The sequence below is a fragment of the Pogona vitticeps genome, chromosome 2, assembly GCF_051106095.1.
Source record: "Pogona vitticeps strain Pit_001003342236 chromosome 2, PviZW2.1, whole genome shotgun sequence".
Classification (NCBI taxonomy): Eukaryota; Metazoa; Chordata; class Lepidosauria; order Squamata; family Agamidae; genus Pogona; species Pogona vitticeps.
In genome coordinates this window covers 8,265,809-8,293,803 of record NC_135784.1, presented here as the reverse complement: position 1 = coordinate 8,293,803, position 27,995 = coordinate 8,265,809, and the positions used below count along the sequence as shown (strand labels likewise).

At 44.8% G+C, this 27,995-nt stretch overlaps 2 protein-coding genes across 5 annotated transcripts in view; both read left to right on the top strand.

Moving 5' to 3' along the window:
• LOC140703808 (uncharacterized) overlaps positions 1-3,178 on the top strand; it is a 31,987-nt gene extending 28,809 nt beyond the window's left edge. Inside the window, 1 exon segment of the mRNA XM_078387993.1 lies at positions 383-3,178. Within this exon segment, the coding sequence (XP_078244119.1) occupies positions 383-1,853 (1,471 nt within the window). The 3' untranslated portion in view covers positions 1,854-3,178.
• Positions 1-27,995, top strand: part of LOC110071634 (uncharacterized) — a 61,438-nt gene that overhangs the window by 26,602 nt on the left and 6,841 nt on the right. Inside the window, exons 1-3 of one of the 4 annotated variants that reach the window (XM_078387654.1) lie at positions 7,013-7,270; positions 8,425-8,529; positions 9,615-9,699. The exons of 1 other annotated variant lie outside the window; for it this stretch is intronic. The gene's annotated coding sequence lies outside the window, so the exon portion shown is untranslated. Of the gene's footprint in view, positions 1-7,012; positions 7,271-8,359; positions 8,530-9,614; positions 9,700-27,995 lie in introns of those variants that run through there. 2 more of the 4 variants (XM_078387653.1, XM_078387655.1) reach the window with 2 other exon arrangements.

The following is a 27,995-nucleotide window of genomic DNA, read 5'->3' as shown; positions in this document are numbered from 1 at the left end:
GTCTTTTTAAATTCCACTCCTCTTTGATCTCTTTTGTTCTCTCCTTCAGGTGATGAAGAGGACAATGGGAATTCTATGGAGCCAGTCATTCTTTTATTGAAAACAAAACACCAAAGAAATTCTACATATTTAAAAAGAGGAAAAGGGAAGAAGGAAAGCCAGGAAAAAAGAGAAATAAAGAAAACTCCAGCTTCTGCTGCTATTAATGTTGATGCACTTCTGATCGCATGAAAAAAATCAAGAAGAAAAAAAGACATACGTCCATAGAAAAAGGAAAGAGGATCACGATGCACAGTGATTGTACATCACATGAAAAACCCCTGAGAGTCGAAAGACAATACAAGTGCGAACAGTGTGGAAAGAGTTTCAGTCACAGAAGTAGCCTCCATTTACATAAAAGAATGCACACAGGGGAAAAACCATTTAAATGTATGGAATGTGGAAAGAGCTTCAGTCAGAGAGTTCACCTGAGTTCCCATCAAAGTACTCACACTGGGGAGAAACCATATAAATGCATGGAATGTGGAAAGAGCTTCAGTCAGAAAGTTCACCTGAGTTCCCATCAAAGTACTCACACTGGGGAGAAACCATATAAATGCATGGAATGTGGAAAGAGCTTCACTCGTGGCAATATGTTGAGTGTACATCAAAGAACTCACACTGGGGAGAAACCATATAAATGCATGGAATGTGGAAAGAGCTTCAGTCGGAGTGATGAACTGAGTTCACATCAAAAAACTCACACTGGGGAGAAACCATATAAATGCATGCAATGTGGAAAGAGCTTCAGTAACAGCAGTAACCTGAGTTCCCATCAAAGAAGTCACACTGGGGAGAAACCATATAAATGAATGGAATGTGGCAAGAGCTTCAGTCAGAGCAGTGACCTTAGGAAGCACGAAAGAAGTCACACTGGGGAGAAACCATATAAATGTATGGAATGTGGAAAGAGCTTCAGTCGCAGCAATCATCTGAGTTTACATATAAGAATTCATACAGGGGAGAAACCATATAAGTGCATGGACTGTGGAAAGAGTTTCAGTCAGAGCAGTGGTCTCAGTTACCATCAAAGAATTCACACTGGGGAGAAACCATATAAATGCATGGAATGTGGAAAGAGCTTCAGTCGCAGAGGTGAACTAAGCACACATCAAAGAACTCACACTGGGGAGAAACCATATAAATGCATGGAATGTAGAAAGAGTTTCTGTCAGAGCAGTGGCCTCAATTACCATCAAAGAATTCACACTGGGGAGAAACCATATAAATGCATGGAATGCGGAAAGAGCTTCAGTGATAGCAGTGGCCTCAGTTCCCATCAAAGGACTCACGCTGGGGAGAAACCACATAAATGCATGGAATGTGGAAAGAGCTTCAGTCGGAGACTTCAATTGACTTTCCATGAAAGAACTCACACTGGGGAGAAACCATATAAATGCATGGAATGTGGGAAGAGCTTCAGTAGGAGCAGTGGCCTCAGTTACCATCAAATAATTCACACTGGGGAGAAACCATATAAATGCATGGAATGCGGAAAGAGCTTCAGTAGGAGAGTTTTACTGAGTTCACATGAAAGAACTCACACTGGGGAGAAACCATATAAATGCATAGAATGTGGAAAGAGCTTCATTCACAGGAGATCCCTGAGTGTACATGAAAGAACTCACACTGGGGAGAAACCATATAAATGCATAGAATGTGGAAAGAGCTTCAGTCAGAACAGTAGCCTCAGTAGCCATCAAAGAATTCACACTGGGGAGAAGCCATATAAATGCATGGAATGTGGAAAGAGCTTCAGTCGGAGACCTCAGTTGACTTCCCATGATAGAACTCACATTGGAGCGAAACCATAGGAATGCATGGAATGCAGAAAGAGCTTTAGTCTGAGGAATAGCCTTACCTTATATCAAAGAAGTCATATGGAATGGAAAACATAGAAGTGCATGGAATGTGGAAAAGGTCTCAGTGTCAGCAGTCTCCCTTGCTCGCATCACAGACATCACAATGGGAAAAACCTTAGAAATGCATGGAATGTGGGGAGAGCTTCAAAGTCATAAGAGTTGTTCACATCGAAAAATTCACAGAAGGAGCAGAACCATCCAGGGAACGTATGTGGTTAAAATGAAACAGATTCACACACAGCGGAGAAACCATATGAATATTTGGTGTGATGCTCAAGTCTGCCTAAGAAGCATATGGCATTCAGGCAGAGTTCCACAGCCAACAAATCTGCTTTCTACTGAGTCAAGTCCTCTAACAAGCCTGACCCTTAAAGAACACTTTACTCAATACTTTGCAAGTACTTCAACATGGGCTTTGTGATTCCATAGAACTCACAACAGCTCACTTAAAGAGGACTTCTCTATGGTAGCTAATCAATGACTTTTTCCACTCTTCTGGATTTAGCCAAACCTTGCTGGTCGAAGACACTAGTCCTCAGTTAGGATTTTTATAATTATTTGTTATTAAGAAAATATAGTTTCATAGAAACACATTGTTTCCTTAAGCATTAGCGTAAAGACATGTTCATGCAGTTGCATCAGTTAAACAAAACAACTACTTCCCATGAAATTAAGAAGCACTACAAAGCTGAACTAAGAGGAGTAATCACCGCCTCCTTCTTTGTTACCATGCTACGTTCTGTACCATTCAATCCATCCTGAACTTCTCTTGGGAAAAAAGTGCTGTCTCACATAACCCATCATTTATTTATTTACATTCCTAGGACCTCCTCCTTCATGGCTTTAAACCAATTAACTCAAGAGAGGCTTAACTGCTCCCTCTGCCTCAGCTGCAGGTGTGTTATCTCCGTTTCAATTAGTCAGGAATTTGTTAGGTCTTCGCAAATTAGCTGTTCTTTAGAAAAAGGTTGACAGGAAATGTTAGATTTTACTGGGAAAATTATTTCTGTTTTGGGGGTTTGTTATGCTCATTTCTTCAGGGACTCCCAGCTCCCCTTCCACGGGGAGGACTTCCCAGGTTTGCTATCAGAATAGGAGGTGCACTCGTTAAGTGAGTCACCACTGTACTTGCATTTTAATATGTTTTTGAACTGCTAGGTTGGCAGGAGCTGACACAAGTGACCAGAGCTCACTCCATTGTGTGGATTCCATCTTAGGATTGCCTAGAGTAGAACGTATTAAAAGGCAGGAAGCAATGAATAAAGAAATGAATGCAAGGAATGACCATAAGGTTTTTTACTCCAGTGAAGTTACCGGAGAATCAAAAGGCTATAGGACGTAGGTGGGTTTTCAAACGAAAAACCTCTGTTATGGGAGAGCCGAAACACAAGGCTAGGCGGGTGGCACAGGGGTTCGCAAAAAGAAAATTTGTACATTAAGATCCAGCGCTTGCTCCAGTAGTGAGAAGTGAAACTATGAAATTAGCCTTGACTGTGGCAGTGTCACATCACTACGTAGTAAATAATTTTGATATTGCTACTGTATACAGTGGACCCTCAACTTATAAAATTTAATCCGTATTGGAACGGTGGCTGCAGGTTAAAGTCTGTAGGTCGAGGCTCCATTGACCTACAATGCTTTGAAAACCAATTATTCCATAACCGTCCATTTTTCTTCCATTTTGTTTTTTCCCCCGGTCTGTAGGTCGATTCTCCGGCTGCAAGTCGAACCTAAATTTTGCAGCCAGAGAAGTCTGTAACTCAAAAAGTCTGTAAGTGGAGCCGTCTGTAAATCGAGGGTCCACTGTATAGAAGAAGGGATGCTGTCGATGCTATATGAGCTCAACCGCTCTGAGAACTCATGTTTCCTCAGAGGCAGAGAGGCTGCCAATTAGTCTATTGGTTGGTCTGTATATTTGTATATTGGTTTGGTTTTCTTTCAGGATCCCAAGGGGGGGCGGCTTTCCACCTGAGGGGCGGATGCCTGGGAAAGGGAGGGGTGCCCAGAGCGACAAAGGGACACAAAAAGCCCCTCTCGTTCCCCCTTCATGAAGGGACCCATGGCTGCCTTTGAATGGGAACCAGAAGAACAAGGTGGGGGCCTCCACCTGCTTCCCCCCATCTTTGGGGCCTCCCAGGGGGGAGCTGCGGGGGGGGGACTGCCCTCTCCCCACAATATGGGAACAAAAAACAAAGTTTCTGGCGGGAGGGGGAAGACCCAGAAAAGGGCGAGAGGATTTCTGCCACCTGACCTGCCCACCAGAGGCCTTTTTAAGGCATTGCACACATCACTCCTGTGAGGTAGACTTTGCTATAATCAATGGAGGTCCGGTGGATGCCATCCTGGCCCCTGCTTGTTCCATTTTCATGGCTGGTTTTCGGTCGGCGCAGTCAGAGTATGTGGACAGGATTCCTGGAGAGATGAATGCATTTCCCCGAGCCATGTGGGACCCTTGCCCTTCCTGGCTCAGGAAAGCAGCTGGATGGAGGGAATGGTGAAGGCCTCTTTGCAGGGAGTGCAGGATCCCCGCTTGCTTTCGAGGAGGCAGGAAGAAGCCCTCCTGGGATCCCAGTCTACAGGACAACGAGAGGCCCGTCTCCAAGATTCCAACTCCTGGGAAAGGTTATATAAAATATGCCAAATAAAATGGAACCTGAATTTTACAGCCATGAACACAAAGCAGAGATCAGGTACAAAGTGTCAGCAGGGGTGTCCGACAAGGAGACTGGAATACACCTCTTTAGGGTGAAGAGAATGCAATCATCTCTGACCATTGATTAGACAGTGAGAATATAGAGAGAAATTCCTCTTGGCTCATGCCTCACAGCTGTTGTGCAGTTGCTGCTGTATTTATCGGTCCATAGACTTGAGTTTTTTCTGCCTGATTAGGAGATGAATTACCTGGATCCCTTTCAGTCTGGCCATTTCAGGCCTGGTTAGAGGACAGATATGATGGAGACTGCAGCTTTGGTCCCCTTTGGTGAAAAACCTCGGCTGGGATCTGGACAAGGGGAGTGTGTGTGTGTCCCCTTTTGGTTCTGTCTGGCCTCTCCTGAGCTTTTGATACCATCATCCACGGTGTCCTTCGGGGTCTTTTTCTCCAGGATGGGACTAGGGGGCATCTTTTTTATGGTGGCTCCAGTCCTTCCTGGAGGGAAAAACCAGCGGGTGAGGTGGGAGACTCCAGTTGGACACCCTGGCCTTTGACCCGTGAGGTCCCTCAGGGATCCCCTATGAATGATTTCCTCCGTGGGGTTTGTAAAAAAAGGTTTGTTCTGTTTTCCTGCTTGTTGCTTCAAATGTGTGTTTGGCATTGCTTTTGTACCCTGTTTTTAGTATGGTATTTCTTTGATTTTGCAAAATTTATTTGCCTGTTTCCTGTTTTTAGTTTTAAATATTATCTTATGAAAGAAAGCCACCCCGGGCCCTTTCTGAGGAGAGAGGAGGGGATATGAGAGACAGAGAGAGAGACCCACGATTAATAATAACAACAATAACAATAAAAACCCTTGTGTCCCAAAGGCTTCGTTTGAGAAGCTCAGCCTTCCTTCCTTCTCCTCTTCCCTGAAGGTCGACTGGCAGGGAGCCCGAGATTGATCCCCAGGAAAACCACTTCCGGAGCCTGGAGGCCACCCACGAGAAAGCCCAGCTCCTGGGGGGGGGGGAGTTGTCTGGGCCTTTTTGGGGTGTCCAACCCCCCTGCAAAGGGCAAACCTGCTAGGATCAGGTGGGTGAGCGGAGGGAGAGACGTTCCCGGTCAAGTCAGGAGGGCCCCCATCGGGCCAGCCTGGGTCAGGGGACCCTGGCCCTCAGGGTTTGCACAGAAGCTGACTTTGCAGAAATCCCATTGATGGAAAACGGGAGAATCTCTCAAACACGGAGAAGCCTTGGAGAAGGAGAAAATGGGGGGGGGGGGAGACTACGCCTTTTTTTCAGCCTCTTTTCCAGATCTGCTCCTTTTTGCTTTCAGAAGGATTTCCTGGCCTTTTTGGCCTTTCTCGCAGGCAGGGCAGGAGGGACGCCCTTTTGTGTGTGTGTGTGTGTGTGTGTGTGTGTGTGTGTGTGTGTGTGTGTGTGTGTGTGTGTGTGTGTGTGTGTGTGTGTGTGTGTGTGTGTGTGTGTGTGTGTGTGTGTGTGTGTGTGTGTGTGTGTGTGTGTGTGTGTGTCACTTGCACAGACTGACCCGGCTACCCCCTTCTGCAAGTGTGAATTCTTGTTGCCATGTTTGAACTTGCAGGGAGAGTCAGACCTTCCTTCCTTCCGAGGTTGGTGTGTAATCCTGAGGGCTCCTTCCTCTCCCTGTTTGGGGGGGGGGGTCCCGACTTCCCCTCACACACCTCCTCACCATGGATCCATCTGGGGCTAACTTTCTTTCTGCAGGGAGGGTGTTGGCTCTGGCCATGAGGGAGAGGAATAAAGAGGCGCTGGCACACCCACACACCCACGTGGGTCTCCCCTCTCCCGTTTCTGCCCCCTTTGAGGCTCCGCCCCTTCTGCTCCTCCCCCTCCCCTTTCCATTCTGGAAAACAGGAAAAACTGAGAGCTGCCGGTGGGTGTGGGGGGTACATCTGCCCCCTTTTTGAATTGGCTGCTCCCCCACCACCACTTTCCGTGGAAGGCTTAGCCAGATCCAAGGTGCCAGAGGGGCGGGAAGGGCAACGGACACCCAATCCTAACAAAAGGGCAGGGAAAACCACCCAAGTATCCTCTCACCTCCATGCAATTCCCAGTTGACAAGAGGAAAAGGAAGCCGAAACCTGCCCTTAAAACAGCCACCGCTTTTTGCTTCTTCGAGGATCCCGTTTCCAAAAATCTGCAAGGTATCAAAGCCCCACAAAACAGGATTGAGCACGTCGTGGGGGGGGGCGGTATATTAGATCTGAAAGCCACAGTCCTCCTGCCTCACCTTTCCAGTCGCGTCTAGGAATCCGTCTCTCTTGTCTGGCATGGTTTCCCTCTAGGAATCCGTGCGTCTCTGATCTCTTCCTTGTCTCGGACGCTCTCTCTCTAGGAATCCTCTCTGTTCAAGCCAACCAGAATGTAATGTAAGAGAGTTCCTCTCTAGGAGTCCGTCTCACGTTGTTACAGTGGTCCCCAACCTTGAGGCTCCGCCCCTTCCGCTCCTCCACCCGCCCCTTCTTTCCATTCGGGGAAAAGAGGGAAAACCTGACAGCTGTCAAAGAGAGAAGAAGGGGAGCCGCTCCAAAGGGTGGGGGGTCGAGGGGGAACCGGAGGTGGGAAGCTGGGAGTCCGGCCTCCTGCTGCCCCCCCACACCTCTAGGATCCCCCCCCCGGGGGAAAGGCTGCTTTGCAAGGGAGGGACGGGAGGGGCTTCCTCGCGAGTTTCCCTCCCGAGGCCCTGCAGGGAGGTGAGTAATCGAGAGGTGCAAGACCGGGACAGGAGGGGGGAGGCTAAGGGGTTGCAGGGAGACATTGAAGGAACAGAACAAAGAAAAAAAACAAAAAAACCCAGTCTTCCAACCCCCCAGAGGCCCTGCAGTCCGGATTGGGCCCCTCCTCCCGCGAAGGCCTTGCAATGGGGAGGGGGGGCGCCTATTTTGTTTTTCTCTCGATCCTCCTCCTCCACTTCCTCCTAGATCTTCATGCTCTCCAGCGCCCATCATCACCGGCCAACCCAGTCAGTGGTGGTGGATGATGAGACCTCTGGGGTAAATGTGGAGGAGGGGGCAGATGGGAAATCTCTGGGAGGGGTCTCGATCCCGCCCGAGTTAAAAAACCCCAGGCCCTTTGTGTGTGTCAGTGGGACCTCCTCGGCTTTCCTTCGAGGAGACCCCCTTCTTTCCCCATATCCGGAGGGGGGGTTTGCAGAGGGGGGCTTCAGGTGTTGCAGGTATGCATTTAAGAAACAAAAGAGAAAAAGAGCCTCCCCACTCCCACCCACCCCCAAGAGATCCTGCAGTCCGGATTGGGCCCCCTCCTCCCGCTCGGTCTGCAACCCGCGAAGGCCTTGGGAGGGGGAGGCGCCTATTTTGTTTTTCTCTTCTTCCTAAGATCTTGATGGTCTCCAGCGCCCATCATCACTGGCCAACCTGCTCATTGGTGGTGGATGATGAGACCTATGGGGTAAATATGGAGGAGGGGGCAGATGGGAAGGGTCTCAATCCTGAGCAAGACAACCAGGCCATTTGTCTGCATGTCTCAGTGGGACCTCCTTGGCTTTCCTGCGAGGAGACACCCTTCTTTCCCGAGATCCGGGGGGAGTGGCAGAGGGGGAGAGGACGGCGCATCCCCCTATGCTTTTTCTCTCCCCTCAATTACTCTTTCCTCCATACAACACCCCCATCTCACCCCCCCTGTTGTCCAAGGCTTGCAAAAGTTACTTTAAGGGTGGGAGGGGGGTGCAAAAGAGGGGGACGCGGGGGTCCCAGAAATGGGGCTTTGGGGGAGAAGAGGGGAGTCAGCTGGGAGTAACAGAGCTCCCTCCCCCCCCCCCCCAGATGCCTGGCCTGCTATCCTGAGCCTCTTCTGGATCCCCCTCCCCCTCCCTCTCTGGTTATTGAAGGGGACTCTTTAAGAAGCACTTGGTTCAGTGGCTCTGGATCAAGAAGAGTGAAGGGCAGACCAGATCCCCCTCCCGACCAGATCGAAAGCTGGGGATCCACTACAGGTGAGTGGGTGGGTAGACTGGAGGGATTTCCTCCCTGTGTGTGTGTGTGTGTGTGTTGAAGGGGGGGCTTCCAGGTGGCATTGCGGAAAAAGCCTTTGTTTTATCTGGAGAGGAAAGCAAGGCAGAAAGAGGCCCAGGAAGGCCACGGGTTTGGAGCAGAGTGGAAAGGAGATCTCCCCTCCCCCAAAAGGGAGAGGATCCTCTGGCCAGCACTCCTGGCTGCAAGGAAGAGGCTTCTCCAGGTGGGGGCCTTTCTCCTGGATGTACCATTCAAAGCCCACCCATTTACAAAAGGCCCCTCCCTCCCTCCCTCCCAACTGTTTTCCTTCATCCTCTGCTTTCTCTGCCCCAGTGGTTGGAAGCAGGAGAAAGGCCGCCCCCCCCCCAGAGGGAAAGCCTTTGCTCTTCCTTCCTCCTGGGATCTCTCCAGAGGGATCCTTTGGTTTCTTCTTTTCTCCCAGGGAGGGGGAGGGGCGAGTGATCTGATCTCTCCCGGGTCTTCCCAGGAACGAATCAAACACCAGATCCCTCCAACCTTTGGAAAGCAGGTCATCTCTTTTTATTGCCATCAGAGGGGCCACCATACTATTAAAACATCCATCATCATCATTATCATCAAGCTTGTTCTGACTTGGGTTTCCCAGGGAGAGAGTCCTCAGAGACTCCTTTCCTTCTCCTGGGATGGTGGAGCTGGCCCAAGGCCGCCCCGGCTGGCTCTTCTTGCGGGAGGAGGCCCGTGGGGGGGGGTTGTGAATCGAACTCCCAACCTCAGACTCTGCAGCCACCTATCCAAAACCCCAGAGCTCTCCAGCCAGCTACTCTCCCGTCAGCAGAAGGCCGTTTATTTTTGCAGCTTGGATAAGGATTTCGGAGCATTTGAGCCCCATCGCTGGCAGCCCCAGGATCCTTTGGGGAGAGGGCCACCCCCCCAGGTCTCCCATAGCCACTCATGAGGGACTGAGAGGCCACTGAGATGGGCTTGACCTGACCTGTTCTTCTCCACCCCTCGCAGAGGACTAGACAGGTGTGAAACCTCTCTCTTCTTCCTTTCACTTTGCTTCTGTTCTTTCTGCTTTGTTTTGTAGCCTGTGAAGTGACTTCCAGTCAACCCGAGGGGTGGAGAGACTTTTGGTTTGCCAAAGAAAAGACCCAGAAGCACACACACGACTGGTGAGTTTCTCAGGCCAAGTGGTGCTTTGAGCCCGGGTTGCAGGAGACCACATTTGCTTATCTACCACGCTGCCTTTCTGAACATGTGCAGAGTGTTGTTATTATTACTTTAGTTCCCAATCCTGCTCGGCTCAACCCTGCATTAACTGCTGTGGGTGAGACGCAGCTTAGTGTGGGGCTCTCCCAAATATCTCCTTCCAAGCTGCTCCTGCGTGTGGGGTTCTTTTGGAGAGGGACAGGTGGAAGAGAAACTTTCTCCTTTATAAAAACATTGATAAACTAACAAAAATACAGAATCACGAAGCTTGAAGACGCCTCTGAGGCCATCGAGTCCAGTCCCCTGCACACTGTAGGTCTACTTCTTTTAATGCCTCCTGAAATAGTGTTTGTCCTTTTTGTAGCCACATCACCCGACTGGCTCCTATTCAGCTTGTGATTTACGATGATACCAGGGTTCTTCTTGCTTGTAGGATTGCTGAGACAGTTATCCCCAATCTTCTCAATGTGCATTTGGTTTCTATTTCCAAGGTGCAGTATTTTTCACTTACCCTGTTGAATTTCATTCCTAGAAATCATAGAGAAGTGAAGTTGGGAGGGGCCTACAAGGCCATAAAGCCCAACCTCCTGCTCAAGGCAGGAATGCAATCAAAGCAGATCTGCCAGGTGATGATCTCAGTTTCTCCTCAATGTCGGTGGAGCCCTCACCGACAGGACAGCATCCACTGTAGATGGTTGGAAGGAGAAATAGAACTTTGTGTCTTCCGCATATTGGTGACACAAAGCTCCATAACACCTGGTGACGTCCCCCAGTGGCTTCATATAGATATACTTTTATAGTAAACGAGAGTAAACATGTTGACCAGTAGTCCTCTTCCTGAATGAGTCATTTTCCAGCTTCTACTTTTTCCCCAGGAAAACTCAAAGCAGATCTTGGTCTATTTATTTATTGCCTTCATACCCCACTCATCTAGTCAATTGACTACTCTGGGCGGCTTCCACCGTGTGTATAATAAAACATTATAAAAATAACAACATTTTAAACATCAATAATCAAATTATTCAAGATGGGAAGAATAAGAAGAAATAAATCAAATAGTAACTGGAGGGAAGGCCTGCCTAAACAGCCAGGTTTTCAATTGGCTTTTAAAACTGCCCAGCTAGGGGGCCACACCGATCTCAGGAGGATGATTATTCCAGAGGCACAAAGCAACTGCCGAGAAGGCCCAGTTTCTTGTTTTTCCCTTCCGGACCTGCCTCGGTGTCAGGGTCCTCAGCCTCACCTCCTGACTGGATCGGGTGATACGGGTAGATTTCGGTGGGAGTAGGCATTCCGCCAAGTATCGAGACCCTAAACTGTTTAGGGCTTTGTACGTAAGCATTAAAACTTTGAAGTCAACGCGGTACCAAATGGGCAGCCAGTGCAAGGCGACCAAAGTAGGAGAGATATGATGATATTTTCTCGTTCCACTAAGGAATCTGGCCGCCGCATTTTTCACCATTTGGAGTTTCCGCATCAGCCTCAATGGTAGTCCTACATAGAGCGCATAACAGTGGTCTAATATCTAGATTACGACGTCTTCAGCCTCAGCCCATTTTCCTGCATCCAATGCAGCACAGACTCCAAGCAGCGCTGTAGGGACAGAATCCCCTGTAGTTGGTGAAAAGGAGATGTAGAGCTGGGTGTCATCAGCGTACTGATGGCACGATGCCCCACACCCCTGATGACCCCACCCAGCAGCCTCATATAGATATTAAACAGCATTTGGGATATGATCAAGCTCTGCAAAACCCCACAATTGAGGCTCCACGGGGCCGATACAGTTCATTGCATTCCATGGGGGGGGGGGAAATTCACCAAAAATTAACGAAGACTCAGAACAAAGCCAAATTAAGTTTGCAAAGGTATCACAAGGTGCACTAACTATTCCAAGCATTTAAAACAGGTTTCAAACATTTTAAGACACTTTTAAATGAGCAAAAACAGACATTCAAAACCATTGAAATGCATTGAGTCGGCTTCAATGCATTCCAATGGGGGAAACATTGTTTCACTTAGCGATGTTACCTATGGCGATTTTCGCTTAAGGACGGTAATCCGTTCCCATTGGAACTGATTAACCAGTTTTCAATGCATTTCTATGGGAAATGGTGTTTCGCTTAGCGATGTTTTCCCATAGCGATGTTTTTTTGGAACCAATGAACATCGTTAAGCGAGGCACCACTGTACAATGGTTACCTGCAGGAGTGAGATATAGCTTGCGCCGTGGAGGTTTGGATTGCAGCTTGAGAATTTGATGACTCTGATGGTGGTTGAAACATTGAACACCATGGAACTTCCTGGTAATGCGCTGGAATTGAGGGGTGGTGCGGTTGCTAAGGATGCCAAGACAACGCTGCTGGTGTCTGGCCCCATTGTGAGGGTATTGTGCTTGCCCCGAGTAGCTTTTTTCCTCTTGCAGCCATCATCCCCGGGTGTGTGATTGTTGGCGTTCTATCACAGATGACCCTGGCTTCAGCTGCTGTTATTCCTGCTTCTGTTCCCTGGCTCTCCTGGCTGATATTGAAAGGCGAACCTGGCTGGTCTGTTGCCATTGAGCGAGCTGTTCTGGTTCCAAAAAGGGGAGTTGGGCCCTTGGAGAGGGCAGGCCATTCCATCTCTGCTGTCCTTTAACAATACCCAGAGGGGTATTCAAAGTCTTAAGAAAGTACGGGGCGGAGCAACTGGCAGTGGAAATGGGAATTCTCAGAGCTCTGAGAACCCCTGGGTTTTACTCCAAGTCAGCGGACCCCCCAGGAAAGGGGGGCAAGTTTTCCACAGGAGAAGTGTCTTGCAGCAAGTGGAGCTTGGAAACGCTGAGAATCAGACTTGCAATCTGGGTTTTTTTTAGAAGAGTTTCCTTTCCTCATTGCAACTGACTCGTGAAGTCACCATGATGAATGGTGAGTAGCTGCCCAGAGAAGGGGGAGATAAGAAGATTTACGATCTGACTGCATGAACAGATGTTAAATGAATGGCTACTTTTATGACAAGTAATAGATCAGATGTTTTTTTCTTCGAAGCTGTCTGTGGAGGAAGATCTCTAAGCGGCATAGAATCTTTGGTAATCCCTGCAAACTTTGGGGGTTTTTTAACTGCGTCACAACTGAGAGAACTGGGGAAATGAAACTAAAATAGTCTTTTCCACCTCAACCCTCCCTCCTCAAGAACTGGCTTTTCATAAATTAGAGGCTTGAGAACCTTAAATACAGTGGTGCGTCGCTAGACAGTTACCCCGCATGACAGTTTGTTCACTAGACATTGACTTTTTGCGATCACTATAGCGATTTGCAAAACAGTGATTTCTATGGGGGAATTTTACTGGACAAAGTTTGGTCCCTGCTTTGCAAACTGATTTTCGCTAGACGACTATTTGCTAGACAATGATTTCGCTAGACAGCGATTTCAGTGGAATGGATTATCATCGTCTAGCAAGGCACCACTGTAACTCTGAACAATTTAACCTATGTGACTCTGCTTTAAATCAAACAATCATCTTTACAACCAGAGTGTTCTTCACAGGACTTTGAATTCAGGGTGGCTAAGGAACCATGAGGGAAATCTGAGCAATTAGTCTGTTTGACTTTTATGGTTGCAGATTGAAGATAGAGTGTGAGACTCATTACTGGAATTCACAGTGGAGGCTTATATTCAGGAATTTCAATTCAATGTCATTAATCAATTCAAGGCTCAAATTTCAGAAGTGAAGGCAGAAATTAAGGCGACATTTCTTGACCTAGATTTTAAGAAGGAGATGGGAGACAAACTGACCGAATTCACTGAACTCACTGAACAACTGCTATCGTCAGAGAGAGAAAGAGAGACTATTTTCCTTAAGAAGCAGGAGATGGGCGACAAACCGATTGAACTCACTGAGCTCACTCAATAACTGCTATCGCCAGAGAGAGAGAAAGAGACACAGGATGAAATGTTTAAAAATGAGGGAAGAAAGGGCGGGGATGGGGGGGAAGGCATACTGAGAATAGGAAATAATGTAAAAGGGGAGACATGGGTGAATTGGGGGTGCAGAAATTTATGATCAGAGATCGGATAGATCTATGTTGCTTCAAAATCAAGATCGATTATACTGGGATGAAATTAGTAAATCGAACAGAAAATGCCTTAAAGAGATTTTCTAGATGGCATTTTAAAACTGGCAAACAGGAGGCAAGAGGCGAGTCTTGGACGTATGACACTGGAGCTGAGAAGCAAAAACGAAAAGGGAGAAAGTAGCTTGCTGATTATATAATAAAAATCATTGCTTTGAGAGATATATAGTTCCACATAAAGGAATATGAGTACTGTAATCATACTATAAGCAATTCTGGCCAGGTGGGAATCTCAATGGTGTACAAGCATATGTAATTATGAATCTTAGAAATGTTGATGAAGATTAATAATATTAGATGTTTTTGTTTTTATGGTACATGTACAGAGATCAAATATGTGTTAATTACTATAGTAGATAAGATTAGATATATAATACCTTTTTATTTGTAAAAATGGAGATCTTTGAGGAATGTACTGTCCTGGCTTGGAGTTTTTTGAGGGATAAGTAATCTTAAAGATGAAATTGGAAATGCTTATGATGAGTATTGGATCGATGGGTATGCAGGTGAAAGAATTGATAGAGATTTTATAGATGGCACTTCAAAGCTGGTAAAAAGAATGCAAGGAATGAATTCTAGATTTACAAGGCTATAGGTAATCTGAAATCCCTGGTCTATACATGAAGCAGACAAATACTGTATGACAAAAATTGGAAGTTACTTGCTGAATGTTTTAAATGGTTGATAAGTGCATATAACATTTAAATAGCATCCCAGAGTGCTCAAAGCCGCCCAGAGTGGTCAACCAGACCAGATGGGCAGGATATAAATAAATAAATAAATAAATAAATAAATAAATAAATAAATAAATAAATAAATTTATTTATTTATTTATTTATTTATTTATTCATTCATTCATTCATTCATTCATTCATTCATTCATTCATTCATTCATTCATCTTTTATTTATTTATTTATTTATTTATTTATTTATTTATCTATTTATTTATAATTTATTTATTTATTTATTTAACCTGCATACCCCTCTATCCAATACTCATCATAAGCAATTCTAATTTAATCATTAAGGTAACTTACACACACACACACACACACACACACACACACGCACACGCACACGCACACGCACACACGCACACACGTGTGTTCTAAGCCAGGTCAATACATTTCTCAAAGATCCCCACTTTTGCAGGTAAAAAGACATTGTAAATCTACTCGTGTCTATATAATCAGTATAGTAATTCACTCATATTTAATCTCTATATATGTACCATAGAAACAAAAGCATCTAATATTATTATTGTTCATTAACCTTTCTAAAATTCATAATTACATATGCTTGTCTACCATTTAGATTCCCACTTAGCCAAAATTGCTCATAGTGTAATTACTCATATTGCTTTATATGTGACTATATATCTCTCAAACCAAGAAATTTCATCATTTAATCTGCAGGTTACTTTTCCCCTTTTCGCTTCTCAGCTCCATTATCCTACTTCCAAGATCCATCTCTTGCTCCCCTTTTGCCAGTTTTAAAATGCCATCTATGAAATCTCTTAAAGGCATTTTCTATCCAATTTACTAATTTCCTCCCAATATAATTGATATCTTGATTTTGGAGCAACACAGATCTATCCGATCTCTGATCATAAATTTCTGCCTCTAAATTCATCCATGCCTTCCCTTTTACATTCTTTTCCATCAAGGTAATCTCCATATGCTTTCCCACCCTGTCCTCACCCCTCCTTTCCTCATTTTTAAAGATTTCGTTCTGCTTTTTTTTAAAAGTCTCTCCCTCTCTAGAGGCAATCGTTCAATGAATTCAAAGCAGTCAGTCATTTTGTCTCCCATCTCCTTCTTCTTAAGAGCAGTAGTCTCTTCCTCTCTCTCTGATGATAGTAGTTGTTCTGAAAATTCAGTAAATACATTCTGTCTCCTGTCTCTATCTTAGTGTCCAAGCCAAGAAGTATTGTTTTGATTTCTGTCTTCAGTTCTGAAACTTGAGCCTTGAGATGACTGATGAGATTAAATTTAAATTCCTGAAGAAAGCATACAAGATAAGCCTCCATTTTAAATCTCAATAATGATTCTCACCCTCAGTCTCTCATCCAAAACCATAAGAGACAAATAGACTAAATTACCCAGGTTTCCCTCATAGCTCCTTGGCGAAGGAGAATGAATTCAGAGTCCTGCGGAGAACACTCTGGTCATAAAAGTGTCTATTTGATTTATAATCCCCCTTTATGGCTCAATGTAAAGTTCCATAGATTAAGTTATTCATAGTCATTCAAGATTCTCAATCTTCTAGTTTATAAAAAGCCAAATCTTAGGGAGGGAGGGTCAATGTGGAAAACCTATCAGTTGTGGCGCAGTAAAAAAACCCTCCAACATTGCCAAAAGATTCTCTGCCACTTAAGAGACCTATGTCCACAAACCGGCTTCCAAGAAAAAAAATGTGTTGGGTTCAGGCAATGAGCAGGCTGATGGGCTTTGTGGTGATCTCCAGATAATAGGATAGCGAAGAGTCTCTTAGCAATAGATTAAGGAAGTCAGCCACACACACAGAAGGATGTCTGCCAGCAGTACTCCTGGTGGGCGACTCAGCAAGGAAGCAGAATGAGAAGTCATCTGACTTCTCTTTCTCTCTCTCTGTCTCTCTCTCTTTCTGTCTGTCTCTGCCCTGCCCCCAGGAGACTGTCCTTTTATTAACATTACAAGGTCACAGGTAGTGACAGCATTACAGATAGTAGACAGGGTTCAGATAGGACAATAGTTACATCATGTTATTAGGGTTGGTCTGGGGACAGGCAATTAATCAAGTCCTCTGACTGGTCTAAGGAAAGCCCTTTATGGCAAGCTCTCTATGATAATGAGAAAGAGGAAGAATGGTGGCAGCTCCTCCCCTCAGAAGCAGCCACAGGATGCTAGGAGAGTTTTCTCTATGCTACAATACCCATGTGGCTTAGCAACGTTGGGAATGGCACCCCCACACATCTCGTCTGTTACTTGCCATAAAAAATAGTCGGTCACCTTCTGTTCATGCAGTCAGATCATAAATCTTCACTTCTCCCCTTCTCCGGGCAGCTATACACCAATTCATCATGGCGACTTCATGAGTCAGTTGCAATGAGGAAAGGAAACTCTTCCGAAAAAAAGCAGATTGCAAGTCTGAATTCTCCGGTGTCTCCAAGCTTCCCTGCTGCAAGCCCACTTCTGTAGAAAACTTGCCCCCTTTTGTGGAGGGTCTGCTGACACAGAATAAAACCCAGGGGTTCTCAGAGCCCTGAGAATTCCCCTGTTCTCACTGCCTGTTGCTCCACCCCTCTACATCTCCTTTTTCCCAACAACAGTGGATGCTGTTTCATCCCTTGAGTGCTGCCTGGGGGCTGTTCAGCAATGGATGCAGGTGAATGCACTGAGGCTGAATCCAAGCAAGAAGGAGGTCCTTCAGGTGGGTGTCCCAGACATCAGTGGTCTGGGAAACTCACTTTCTTTTTTTTGGGGGGGTGACTCTGAAGAGATTAGGAAAAACCACTGGGCTACTCAGGTATAATCTAAACCAAATCCCTTATGAATACACAGTGGAAGTAAAGAACAGATTTAAGGAACTAGATTTGGTGGACAGAGTGCCTGAAGAACTTTGGATAGAGGCTCGTAACATTGTCCAGGAGGCAGCAACGAAAACCATCCCAAAGAAAAGGAAATGCAAGAAAGCAAAGTGGCTGTCCAACGAGGCCTTAGAAATAGCAGAGAGGAGAAGGGAAGCAAAATGCAAGGGAGATAGGGAAAGTTACAGAAAATTGAATGCAGACTTCCAAAGAATAGCAAGGAGAGACAAGAGGGCCTTCTTAAATGAACAATGCAAAGAAATAGAGGAAGATAACAGAAAAGGAAAGACCAGAGATCTGTTCAGGAAAATTGGACATATTAGAGGAACATTTTGCGCAAAGATGAACATGATAAAAGACAAAAATGGGAGGGACCTAACAGAAGCAGAAGACGTCAAGAAGAGGTGGCAAGAATACACAGAGGAATTATATCAGAAAGATTTGGATATCCCGGACAACCCAGACAATGTAGTTGCTGACCTTGAGCCAGACATCCTGGAGAGCGAAGTCAAGTGGGCCTTAGAAAGCCTGGCTAACAACAAGGCCAGTGGAGGTGATGGCATTCCAGTTGAACTATTTAAAATCTTTAAAGATGATGCTGTTAAGGTGCTACATTCAATATGCCAGCAAGTTTGGAAAACTCAACAGTGGCCAGAGGATTGGAAAAGATCAGTCTACATCCCAATCCCAAAGAAAGGCAGTGCCAAAGAATGCTCCAACTACCGTACAATTGCACTCATTTCACACGCTAGCAAGGTTATGCTCAAAATCCTACAAGGTAGGCTTCAGCAGTATGTGGACCGAGAACTCCCAGAAGTACAAGCTGGATTCCGAAGAGGCAGAGGAACTCGAGACCAAATTGCTAACTTGCGCTGGATTATGGAGAAAGCCAGAGAGTTCCAGAAAAATATCTACTTCTGCTTCATTGACTATGCGAAAGCCTTTGACTGTGTGGACCACAGCAAACTATGGCAAGTTCTTAAAGAAATGGGAGTGCCTGACCACTTTATCTGTCTCCTGAGAAACCTATATGTGGGACAGGAAGCAACAGTTAGAACTGGTCATGGAACAACTGAGTGGTTCAAAATTGGGAAAGGAGTACGGCAAGGCTGTATATTGTCCCCCAGCTTATTTAACTTATATGCAGAATACATCATGCGGAAGGCTGGACTGGAAGAAACCCAAGTCGGAATTAAGATTGCCGGAAGAAATATCAACAACCTCCGATATGCAGATGATACCACTCTGATGGCAGAAAGTGAGGAGGAATTAAAGAACCTTGTAATGAGAGTGAAAGAGGAGAGTGCAAAAAACGGTCTGAAACTCAACATCAAAAAAACTAAGATCATGGCCACTGGTCCCATCACCTCCTGGCAAATAGAAGGGGAAGATATGGAGGCAGTGTCAAATTTTATCTTCCTGGGCTCCATGATCACTGCAGATGGAGACAGCAGCCCTGAAATTAAAAGGCGCCTTCTTCTTGGGAGGAAAGCGATGACAAATCTGGACAGCATCTTGAAAAGCAGAGACATCACCTTGCCAACAAAAGTCCGAATAGTCAAAGCTATGGTTTTTCCTGTCGTGATGTATGGAAGTGAGAGCTGGACCATAAAGAAAGCAGACCGCCGAAGAATTGATGCCTTTGAATTGTGGTGCTGGAGGAGGCTCTTGAGAATCCCCTGGACTGCAAGGAGAACAAACCTATCAGTTCTAAAGGAAATCAACCCTGAATGCTCACTTGAAGGACAGATCCTGAAGCTGAGGCTCCAGTACTTTGGCCATCTCATGAGAAGAAAAGAGTCCTTGGAAAAAACCTTGATGTTAGGAAGGTGTGATGGCAAGAGGAGAAGGGGACGACCGAGGATGAGATGGCTGGACAGTGTCTGCGAAGCAACCAACATGAACCTGACACAACTCCGGGAGGCAGTAGAAGACAGGAGGGCCTGGCGTGCTCTGGTCCATGGGGTCACGAAGAGTCGGACACGACTAAACGACTAAACACACACAAAACACACGACTCTTACCACCAAGATTGAGGTTCGCAGTTTGGGTGTACATCTGGACCTGGCGCTCACCATGGAGACCCAGGTGTCGTCTGTGGTCCATTCCACACGTTCCTACCTTCTGCAGATTGCCCAGCTGTGTCCCTATCTTGATGTGGCAGTGCTCACCACTTTGGTCCATGCGCTCCTAGTATCAAGATTAGACTACTGGAATGCGTTCTATGTGGGGTTGCCTTTGAGACTGACACGGAAACTTCAGATAGTACAAAACACAGTGGCCAGACTTCTTACAGGGCTGAAAATGTACCAACATATTTCCCCCATGCTGGCCGCCTTGCATTGGCTGCCCATTCCTTTCCACATTGATTTCAAAGTTCTTATGATGACATGTAAAACCCTAAATTGTTTAGGACCTCAATATCTGGCGGAGCACCTTCTCCCACCCAGTTCTGCCAGAATCATTCATTCCAGCCACACAGGGCAGCTGAGGGGTCTAATACCAAGGGACATCTAGAAGGAAAGAAGGAGGAACAGGGCCTTCTCGGCAGTGGCCCCTCACCTTTGGAACAACTTGCCAGTGGAGATCTGCATGGCTCTCTCTCTGGGTGTTTTCAGAAATAAACTTAGAACCTGTTTATTTGGGCAGGCTTTCCTTCCTGCCATATCTTAATTTCGTATATTTCGCCATCTTCGACCTATATGTTTTTGGTTTTCTTGTTTTTAAATTTGTAAACCACCCAGAATAGGTCTTTGGTCTATATGGATGGTAGAGAAATCCAATAAATAAATAAACCCACTCACACGGTCACAAGGGTTGCCTGAGCAAGTTACCTCATATCTGGCCGCTGGCATCCAAGCTAGAAGAAGGGGCAGGCTTAAGATATCTGACCCAATTTCTTCTAGATCTACTTGCTCTTGGGCCAGCACTGTACTTTTCCCTGCCCGTTACTGCTTGGATGTTATTCATTCCCTACACTAGGTCACAGGACCACAGTCTCAGATGACATATGCTGTTGTGGTTAAAGTGCAATGTGAGAATAAATAGTATATACAGTGGGGTCTTGACTTAAGAACGGCTTGAGTTAAGAACATTTTGACTTAAGAACCACTCTCATAGGAAAATATTGACTTGACTTACATACTTAGATTTGAGTTAAGAACTGAAAAAAACCACGTGGGAGGCAGGGAAAGTGCAAAATGAGAACTTTCAGTTAACTGTTGGCCAGTGAAAAGGGTGCCTGTCTGCTTCCTCACTCCTCCCAGCGTTTAGAGAGTGGATTGGGAGACAGTCTTCAGACTGACCTTTCTTGACCTAAGAAAAAAAGATACAAAATATCCCCCTCTAGTGGACGAAGGCAGAATAGCAGCTTCCCATTAGTTTCTGTGGACAGAAAAGAGCAGATACGGATCAAATGGTTTTCAATGCATTCCTATGGGAAATGCAGATTTGACCTGAGAACTTTTTGACTTGAGAACCGCCTTCCAATACGGATTAAGTTCTCAAGTCAAGACCCCACTGTATCTGATTTAAAAGAGTCAGTTAATCAATTGGTGTATACAATTTATAAAATTGCCATAATAGTATTTCACAGTTAATCAGTTCTGGTTGCTGAAATAATTTTCAGTAGGTTTGATCAATTATAAAATTTGAAGTTTTAATTATAGTTTTAATAGGTCAATAGTTAAGTTATGAGCTAAATTTCCAGGTTGATTTACATCTCCCCCACTCCCTCAAGTGATGGAGAAGCAAAATCAGTACTCAGTGGGATTTCAACTTGGATATCTGAATTGGATTTCATAAGATGGATGATAGGTTAATTCATCAAACTTAAATTAAAAAGTAAAGGATTCCATCCCTTATATACAACTCTTCTACAACCCATTCTCAAACCCTCCAGTGCTTCCTGTAACAAGAAAAGAGCAAACCATCTGAAGTCCCCGTGCAAGCAGCCAGTGCTTCCAGCAGTTTTCGTTGGCAATGAAATGCTAGTGCCGTTCAATTTCACCCCTTCTTCCAAATCACCACTCTGTCAATATCAGTTCCTGCTAGTAACTATAACTAAGAAATCATGATTTGTGTGACCTGAAGGGCAGTTTACACAGGGGATTTATCAGCAGCAGTGGTTCTGAAGCAGGCAGGACAGGAAGTATTGAACTTCATTTCCTTTTCCTTCCCAACTTGAGATAGTCATTCTTTCATATCCGCACGATGTTTCAAATACACCCAAACCATATTCTCTTGCCTTCCCTCTCCATGAGAAGCAGTGTATCAATAAACCCTGGTGGGAAAGTTTTCGGTATCCTATAAAGTTTATAATGTTAGGGATTTGATCCGAACATCTTCTGAGCCTTCATCAATTTCTGTAAGTGACGGTAGGTTTGGGAGCCTAATCCAAAGTTTAAAATGGAGATTCAAATGAGATGTTAAGCCACGACTTCAGCAGTACCCTAAATGACCTTCCCATTCGGAAATTGAACGGACTAAGTCCCGAGAGATTAGACTGTCCGTCATGAATGGATCATTCAGTTCCCACTATTTTCTGGATGTTAGTGACGGTACTGCTGTCAAGTGGGGGAACCACTCTGAACCTCCCATGATGTTCTTAGAAGAACACCCAGCCCAAGGTTTTCTCTCACCCCCTGAGATTCCATCCCTCTGACAGTCATTTCTGTTGCTTGTTGAAATGTCAGCTTTTAGGATGAAATGAGGTAAAAAGTAATAATAATAATAATAATAATAATAATAATAATAATAATAATAATAATAATAATAATGATGATGATGATGATGATGATGATGATGATGATGATGATGATGATGATGATGATGATGATAGATCTCACAAAGGCCTTTGACTTGGTTAGCAGGGATGGCCTTTTTAAAATCCTGCCCAAGATTGGATTTCCACCTCGAATCCTTAACATCATCAGGTCCTTTCATGAGGAAATGAAGGGCACTGTAGTTTTTGACGGCTCAACATCAGATCCCTTTGACGTCCGAAGCGGAGTAAAACAAGGCTGTGTCCTTGCGCCAACCCTGTTTGGGATCTTTTTTGATGTCATGCTGAAGCAGGCCTTTGGAACTGCAACAGAAGGTGTCTATCTCCGGACAAGATCAGATGGAAAGCTCTTTAATCTCACGATGCAGCCATTGTTACCCACTCTGCTGAAGACCTCCAACAACTCATAAATCGTTTTAGCAAGGCCTGCCAAGACTTTGGACTAACCATCAGCCTGAAGAAAACACAAGTCATGTGCCAGGGCATGGACTCACCTCCCTCTATTACTATTACTATCTCCATGCAAGAACTATCTCCCTAGATGTCAAGCTGGTTAAACACATTGGAAAAGCAGCTACCATGTTCTCTAGACTCACAAAGAGAGTATGGCTTAATAAGAAGTTGACGGCATACACCAAAATCCAGGTCTATAGAGCCTGTGTCCTGACCACACTCCTATACTGCAGCGAGTCCTGGACCCTTTGTGCCTGGCAGGAGAGGAAGTTGAACACCTTCCATATGCATTGTCTCCAACGCATTTTTGGTATCACCTGGCAGGACATAGTTCCAATTAGAGTAGTCCTAGAACAACCTGGAATTTTCAGCATGTATACATTATTGAAACAGCGCCGTCTACATTGGCTTGGGCACGTCGTGAGAATGGCTGATGGTCGGATTCCAAAAGATCTCCTGTATGGAGAATTAGTGCAGGGAAGCCGCCCCCAGGGGAGACCACAGCTGCGTTACAAGGACATCTGCAAGAGGGATCTGAAAGCCTTAGGAATGGACCTCAACAGATGGGAAACCTTGACGTCTGAGCGTTCAGCCTGGAGGCAGAAGGTGCATCATGGCCTCTCCCAATTTGAAGAGACACTTGTACAGCAGGCCGAGGCAAAGAGGCAGTCCTGAAACAAGCAAAACCAGGGAGCTGGACAGGGGACAGATTGTATTTGTCTTCAATGTGGAAGAGATTGTCACTCTCGAATTGGCCTTCTCAGCCACACAAGACATTGTTCCAAGACCTCCATACAGAGTATGCTACCATAGTCTCTCGAGACTGAAGGATGCCTACACACCTTGCTGTCTGTTTGATATTCACTGTCCTCTATTCTTTGTTTAACTATTTGTTTTGTCTGCTCTATTCCAGAGGATATAAGTGCCTGAGGTGAGAGGCCAATTTTCCCCAAGTAGCCCTGTACCGATTTAACGCACTTAGATTGATAGTTATCATTAAATAACAAGGAAAATAGGCCTTTTGGATTTAACTGTCCCTTTAGCCACATATATATATATATAGACTGAATTCTAATCCAGGCTTCTACTTTAAGGCATCCTGTTTCTAGCCTTATCCTTGCATTTGACACGCATCTTGGGACCTGGAGTATAGTTCTTAAGAATCTGTTTTTTTTAAATGTGTGTACAGTATTTATTTCTTTTTTTTATCATTTTTTTTAAATTTCTACTACAAACATATCTAACACATATAAAGGTGCAATACAGACTCCCCCACACCCTCCCCCCTTTGAGGACAAGGATTCAGACCATATTACAATCCAGCTTTACCAAATTCCGGATAGCATTAAAGAAAACAAAACAGCACTTAAAAAAAAAAAACCCAAGCTCAGCCATCATTTTACCCTATCTTCAAATCTGACCCTGTGCCCAAACATGTATTAGATTCCAGCTTTGTTTTGCATAGTCTCTTGGTTGATCTCGTAGGGCTTCTGATAGTGTATCCAGTTCTATAATGTCCAACAGCTTCTTCAGGAACTCCTCCATTGTGGGTACATCTTCACTTTTCCATTTTTGGGCCCAGAGTATCCTAGCTACTATTAATATATACATCAAACAATATTTAATTGTCTTGTCGGTAATTTCTGGCATAATATTTAATAATGCCATTTCAGATTTAAAATTTAATTTCCTTTGAATAATTCCTTTTATCATTTCCCACACCTGTGACCAATATACCCTGGCTTTTTCACATGACCACCACATATGATAATAAGTTCCCACTTTTTTTTTTTTACATTTCCAACAGATATTACTGCTTCCCTCTGACATTTTTGCCAGTTTTATGGGAGTATAATGCCATCTATAGAACATTTTGAGGATATTTTCTCTTAAATTTACTGGCTTAATCATTTTATAACAGTCTTTCCACATCATCGTCCAGTGATCAATGTCGATATTATAGCCGAAATCCCTTGCCCATCTTATCATTGTCTCCTTTACCCTCTCATCCTCCAATTCATATTCCAGTAAATATGTATACATTTTCTTTATTATTTTCTCATCAGAGTAAACCCAGAGTTTATCTACCTGTACTTCACCTTCAAAAAAAAAAAAAAAACCAAATTTCTATCTTTTCTGTATCTTGATTCTAATTTATTCAATGACCACCAATCTGTTGTGACCCCTAATTCCTCTAATTCTTGTTTACTTTTTATATTTTGTTCTCTATTAAGCCTGAGCTGAGAGGCCAATCCCCTTCATGGATTGCTGCCTTGTCGTGGCGAAGGGGCTTGAGCAACTCAGAGAAGCTATGGGCTATGCCGTGCAGGGCCACCCAAGACGGACAGGTCATAGTGGAGAGTTCCGACTAAACGCAATCCACCTGGAGTAGGAACCGGAAATTCCACTCCAGTATCTTTGCCAAGAACGCCCCATGATCAGAAACAAAAGGCTAAAAGATATGACGCTGGAAGATGGGCCCCTCAGGTTGGAAGGCGTCCAACATACTACTGAGGAAGAGCGGAGGACAAGTACAAGTAGCTCCAGAGCTAATGAAGTGGTTGGGCCAAAGCCGAAAGGACGCTCAGCTGTGGACGTGCCTGGAAGTGAAAGGAAAGTCCGATGCTGCAAAGAAAAATATTGCATAGGAACCTGGAATGTAAGATCTATGAACGTTGGGAAGCTGGAGGTGGTCAAACAGGAGATGGCACGAATAAACATCGACATCCTGGGCATCAGTGAACTAAAATGGACAGGAATGGGTGAATTCAACTCAGATGATTATCATGTCTACTATCTCAAAAATGATAGAATGATGTCAATACGAATCCAAGGCAAACCTTTCAACATCACAATAATCCAAGTTTATGCACCAAGCACCATTGCTGAGGAGACTGAAATTGAACAATTTTTTGAAGATTTACAACACCTTCTAGAACTGACACCAAAGAAAGATATTCTTCTCGTTCTAGGGGACTGGAATGCCAAAGTAGGGAGTCAAGAGATAAAAGGAACAACAGAGAAGTTTGGCCTTGGAGTTCAAAATGAAGCAGGGCAAAGACTAATAGAGTTTTGCCAAGAGAACAAGCTGGTCATCACAAACACTCTTTTCCAACAACACAAGAGGCGACTCTACACATGGAAATCACCAGATGGGCAATATCGAAATCAGATTGATTATATTCTCTGCAGCCAAAGATGGAGAAGCTCTATACAGTCAGCAAAAACAAGACCTGGAGCTGATTGTGGCTCTGATCATCAGCTTCTCACAGCAAAATTCAAGCTTAAACTGAAGAGAGTAGGAAAAACCACTGGGCCGCTCAGGTATAATCTAAATCAAATCCCTTATGAATACACAGTGGAAGTGAAGAACAGATTTAAGGAACTCGATTTGGTGGACAGAGTGCCTGAAGAACTTTGGATAGAGGCTCGTAACATTGTACAGGAGGCAGCAACAAAAACCATCCCAAAGAAAAGGAAATGCAAGAAAGCAAAGTGGCTGTCCAAGGAAGCCTTACAAATAGCAGAGAGGAGAAGGGAAACAAAATGCAGGGGAGATAGGGAAAGCTACAGAAAATTGAATGCAGACTTCCAAAGAATAGCAAGGAGAGACAAGAGAGCCTTCTTAAATGAACAATGCAAAGAAATAGAGGAAAATAACAGAAAAGGAAAAACCAGAGATCTGTTCAGGAAAATTGGAGATATCAGAGGAACCTTTGGTGCAAGGATGGACATGATAAAGGACAAAAATGGAAGAGACCTAACAGAAGCAGACGACATCAAGAAGAGGTGGAAAGAATTCACAGAGGAATTATATCAGAAAGATTTGGATATCCCGGACAACCCAGACAATGTAGTTGCTGACCTAGAGCCAGACATCCTGGAGAGTGAAGTCAAGTGGGCCTTAGAAAGCCTGGCTAACAACAAGGCCAGTGGAGGTGATGGCATTCCAGCTGAACTATTTAAAATCTTAAAAGATGATGCTGTTAAGGTGCTACATTCAATATGCCAACAAGTTTGGAAAACTCAACAGTGGCCAGAGGACTGGGAAAGATCAGTCTACATCCCGATACCAAAGAAGGGAAGTGCCAAAGAATGCTCCAACTACCGCACAATTGCACTCATTTCACACGCTAGCAAGGTTATGCTCAAAGTCCTACAGGGTAGGCTTCAGCAATATGTGGACCGAGAACTCCCAGAAGTACAAGCGGGATTCCGAAGGGGCAGAGGAACTCGAGACCAAATTGCTAACATGCGCTGGATTATGGAGAAAGCCAGAGAGTTCCAGAAAAACATCTACTTCTGCTCCATTGATTATGCAAAAGCCTTTGACTGTGTGGACCACAGCAAACTATGGCAAGTCCTTAAAGAAATGGGAGTGCCTGACCACCTTATCCATATCCTGAGAAACCTATATGTGGAACAGGAAGCAACAGTTAGAACTGGATATGGAACAACTGATTGGTTCAAAATTGGGAAAGGAGTACGACAAGGCTGTATATTGTCTCCCTGCTTATTTAACTTATATGCAGAATACATCATGCGAAAGGCTGGACTGGAGGAATCCCAAACTGGAAATAAGATTGCCGGAAGAAATATCAACAACCTCCGATATGCAGATGATACCACTCTGATGGCAGAAAGTGAGGAGGAATTAAAGAACCTTGTAATGAGGGTGAAAGAGGAGAGTGCAAAAAAGGTCTTAAACTCAACATCAAAAAAACTAAGATCATGGCCACTGCCCCCATCACATCCTGGGAAATAGAAGGGGAAGATATGGAGGCAGTGACAGATTTTACCTTCTTGGGGTCCATAATCACTGCAGATGGCGACAGCAGCCACGAAATTAAAAGACGCCTGCTTCTTGGGAGGGAAGTGATGACAAACCTTGACAGCATCTTAAAAAGCAGAGATATCACCTTGCCAACAAAAGTCCGAATAGTCAAAGCTATGGTTTTTCCTGTAGTGATGTATGGAAGTGAGAGCTGAACCATAAAGAAAGCAGACCGCCGAAGAATTGATGCTTTTGAATTGTGGTGGTGGAGGAGGCTCTTGAGAGTCCCCTGGACTGCAAGGAGAACAAACCTATCAATTCTAAAGGAAATCAACCCTGAGTGCTCACGAAGGACAGATCCTGAAGCTGAGGCTCCAATACTTTGGCCATCTCATGAGAAGAGAAGACTCCCTGGAAAAGACCTTAATGTTGGGAAAGTGTGAAGGCAAGAGGAGAAGGGGACGACAGAGGATGAGATGGTTGGACATTGTCACCGAAGCAACCAACATGAATCTGACCCAACTCCGGGAGGCAGTGGAGGATAGGAGGGCCTGGCATGCTCTGGTCCATG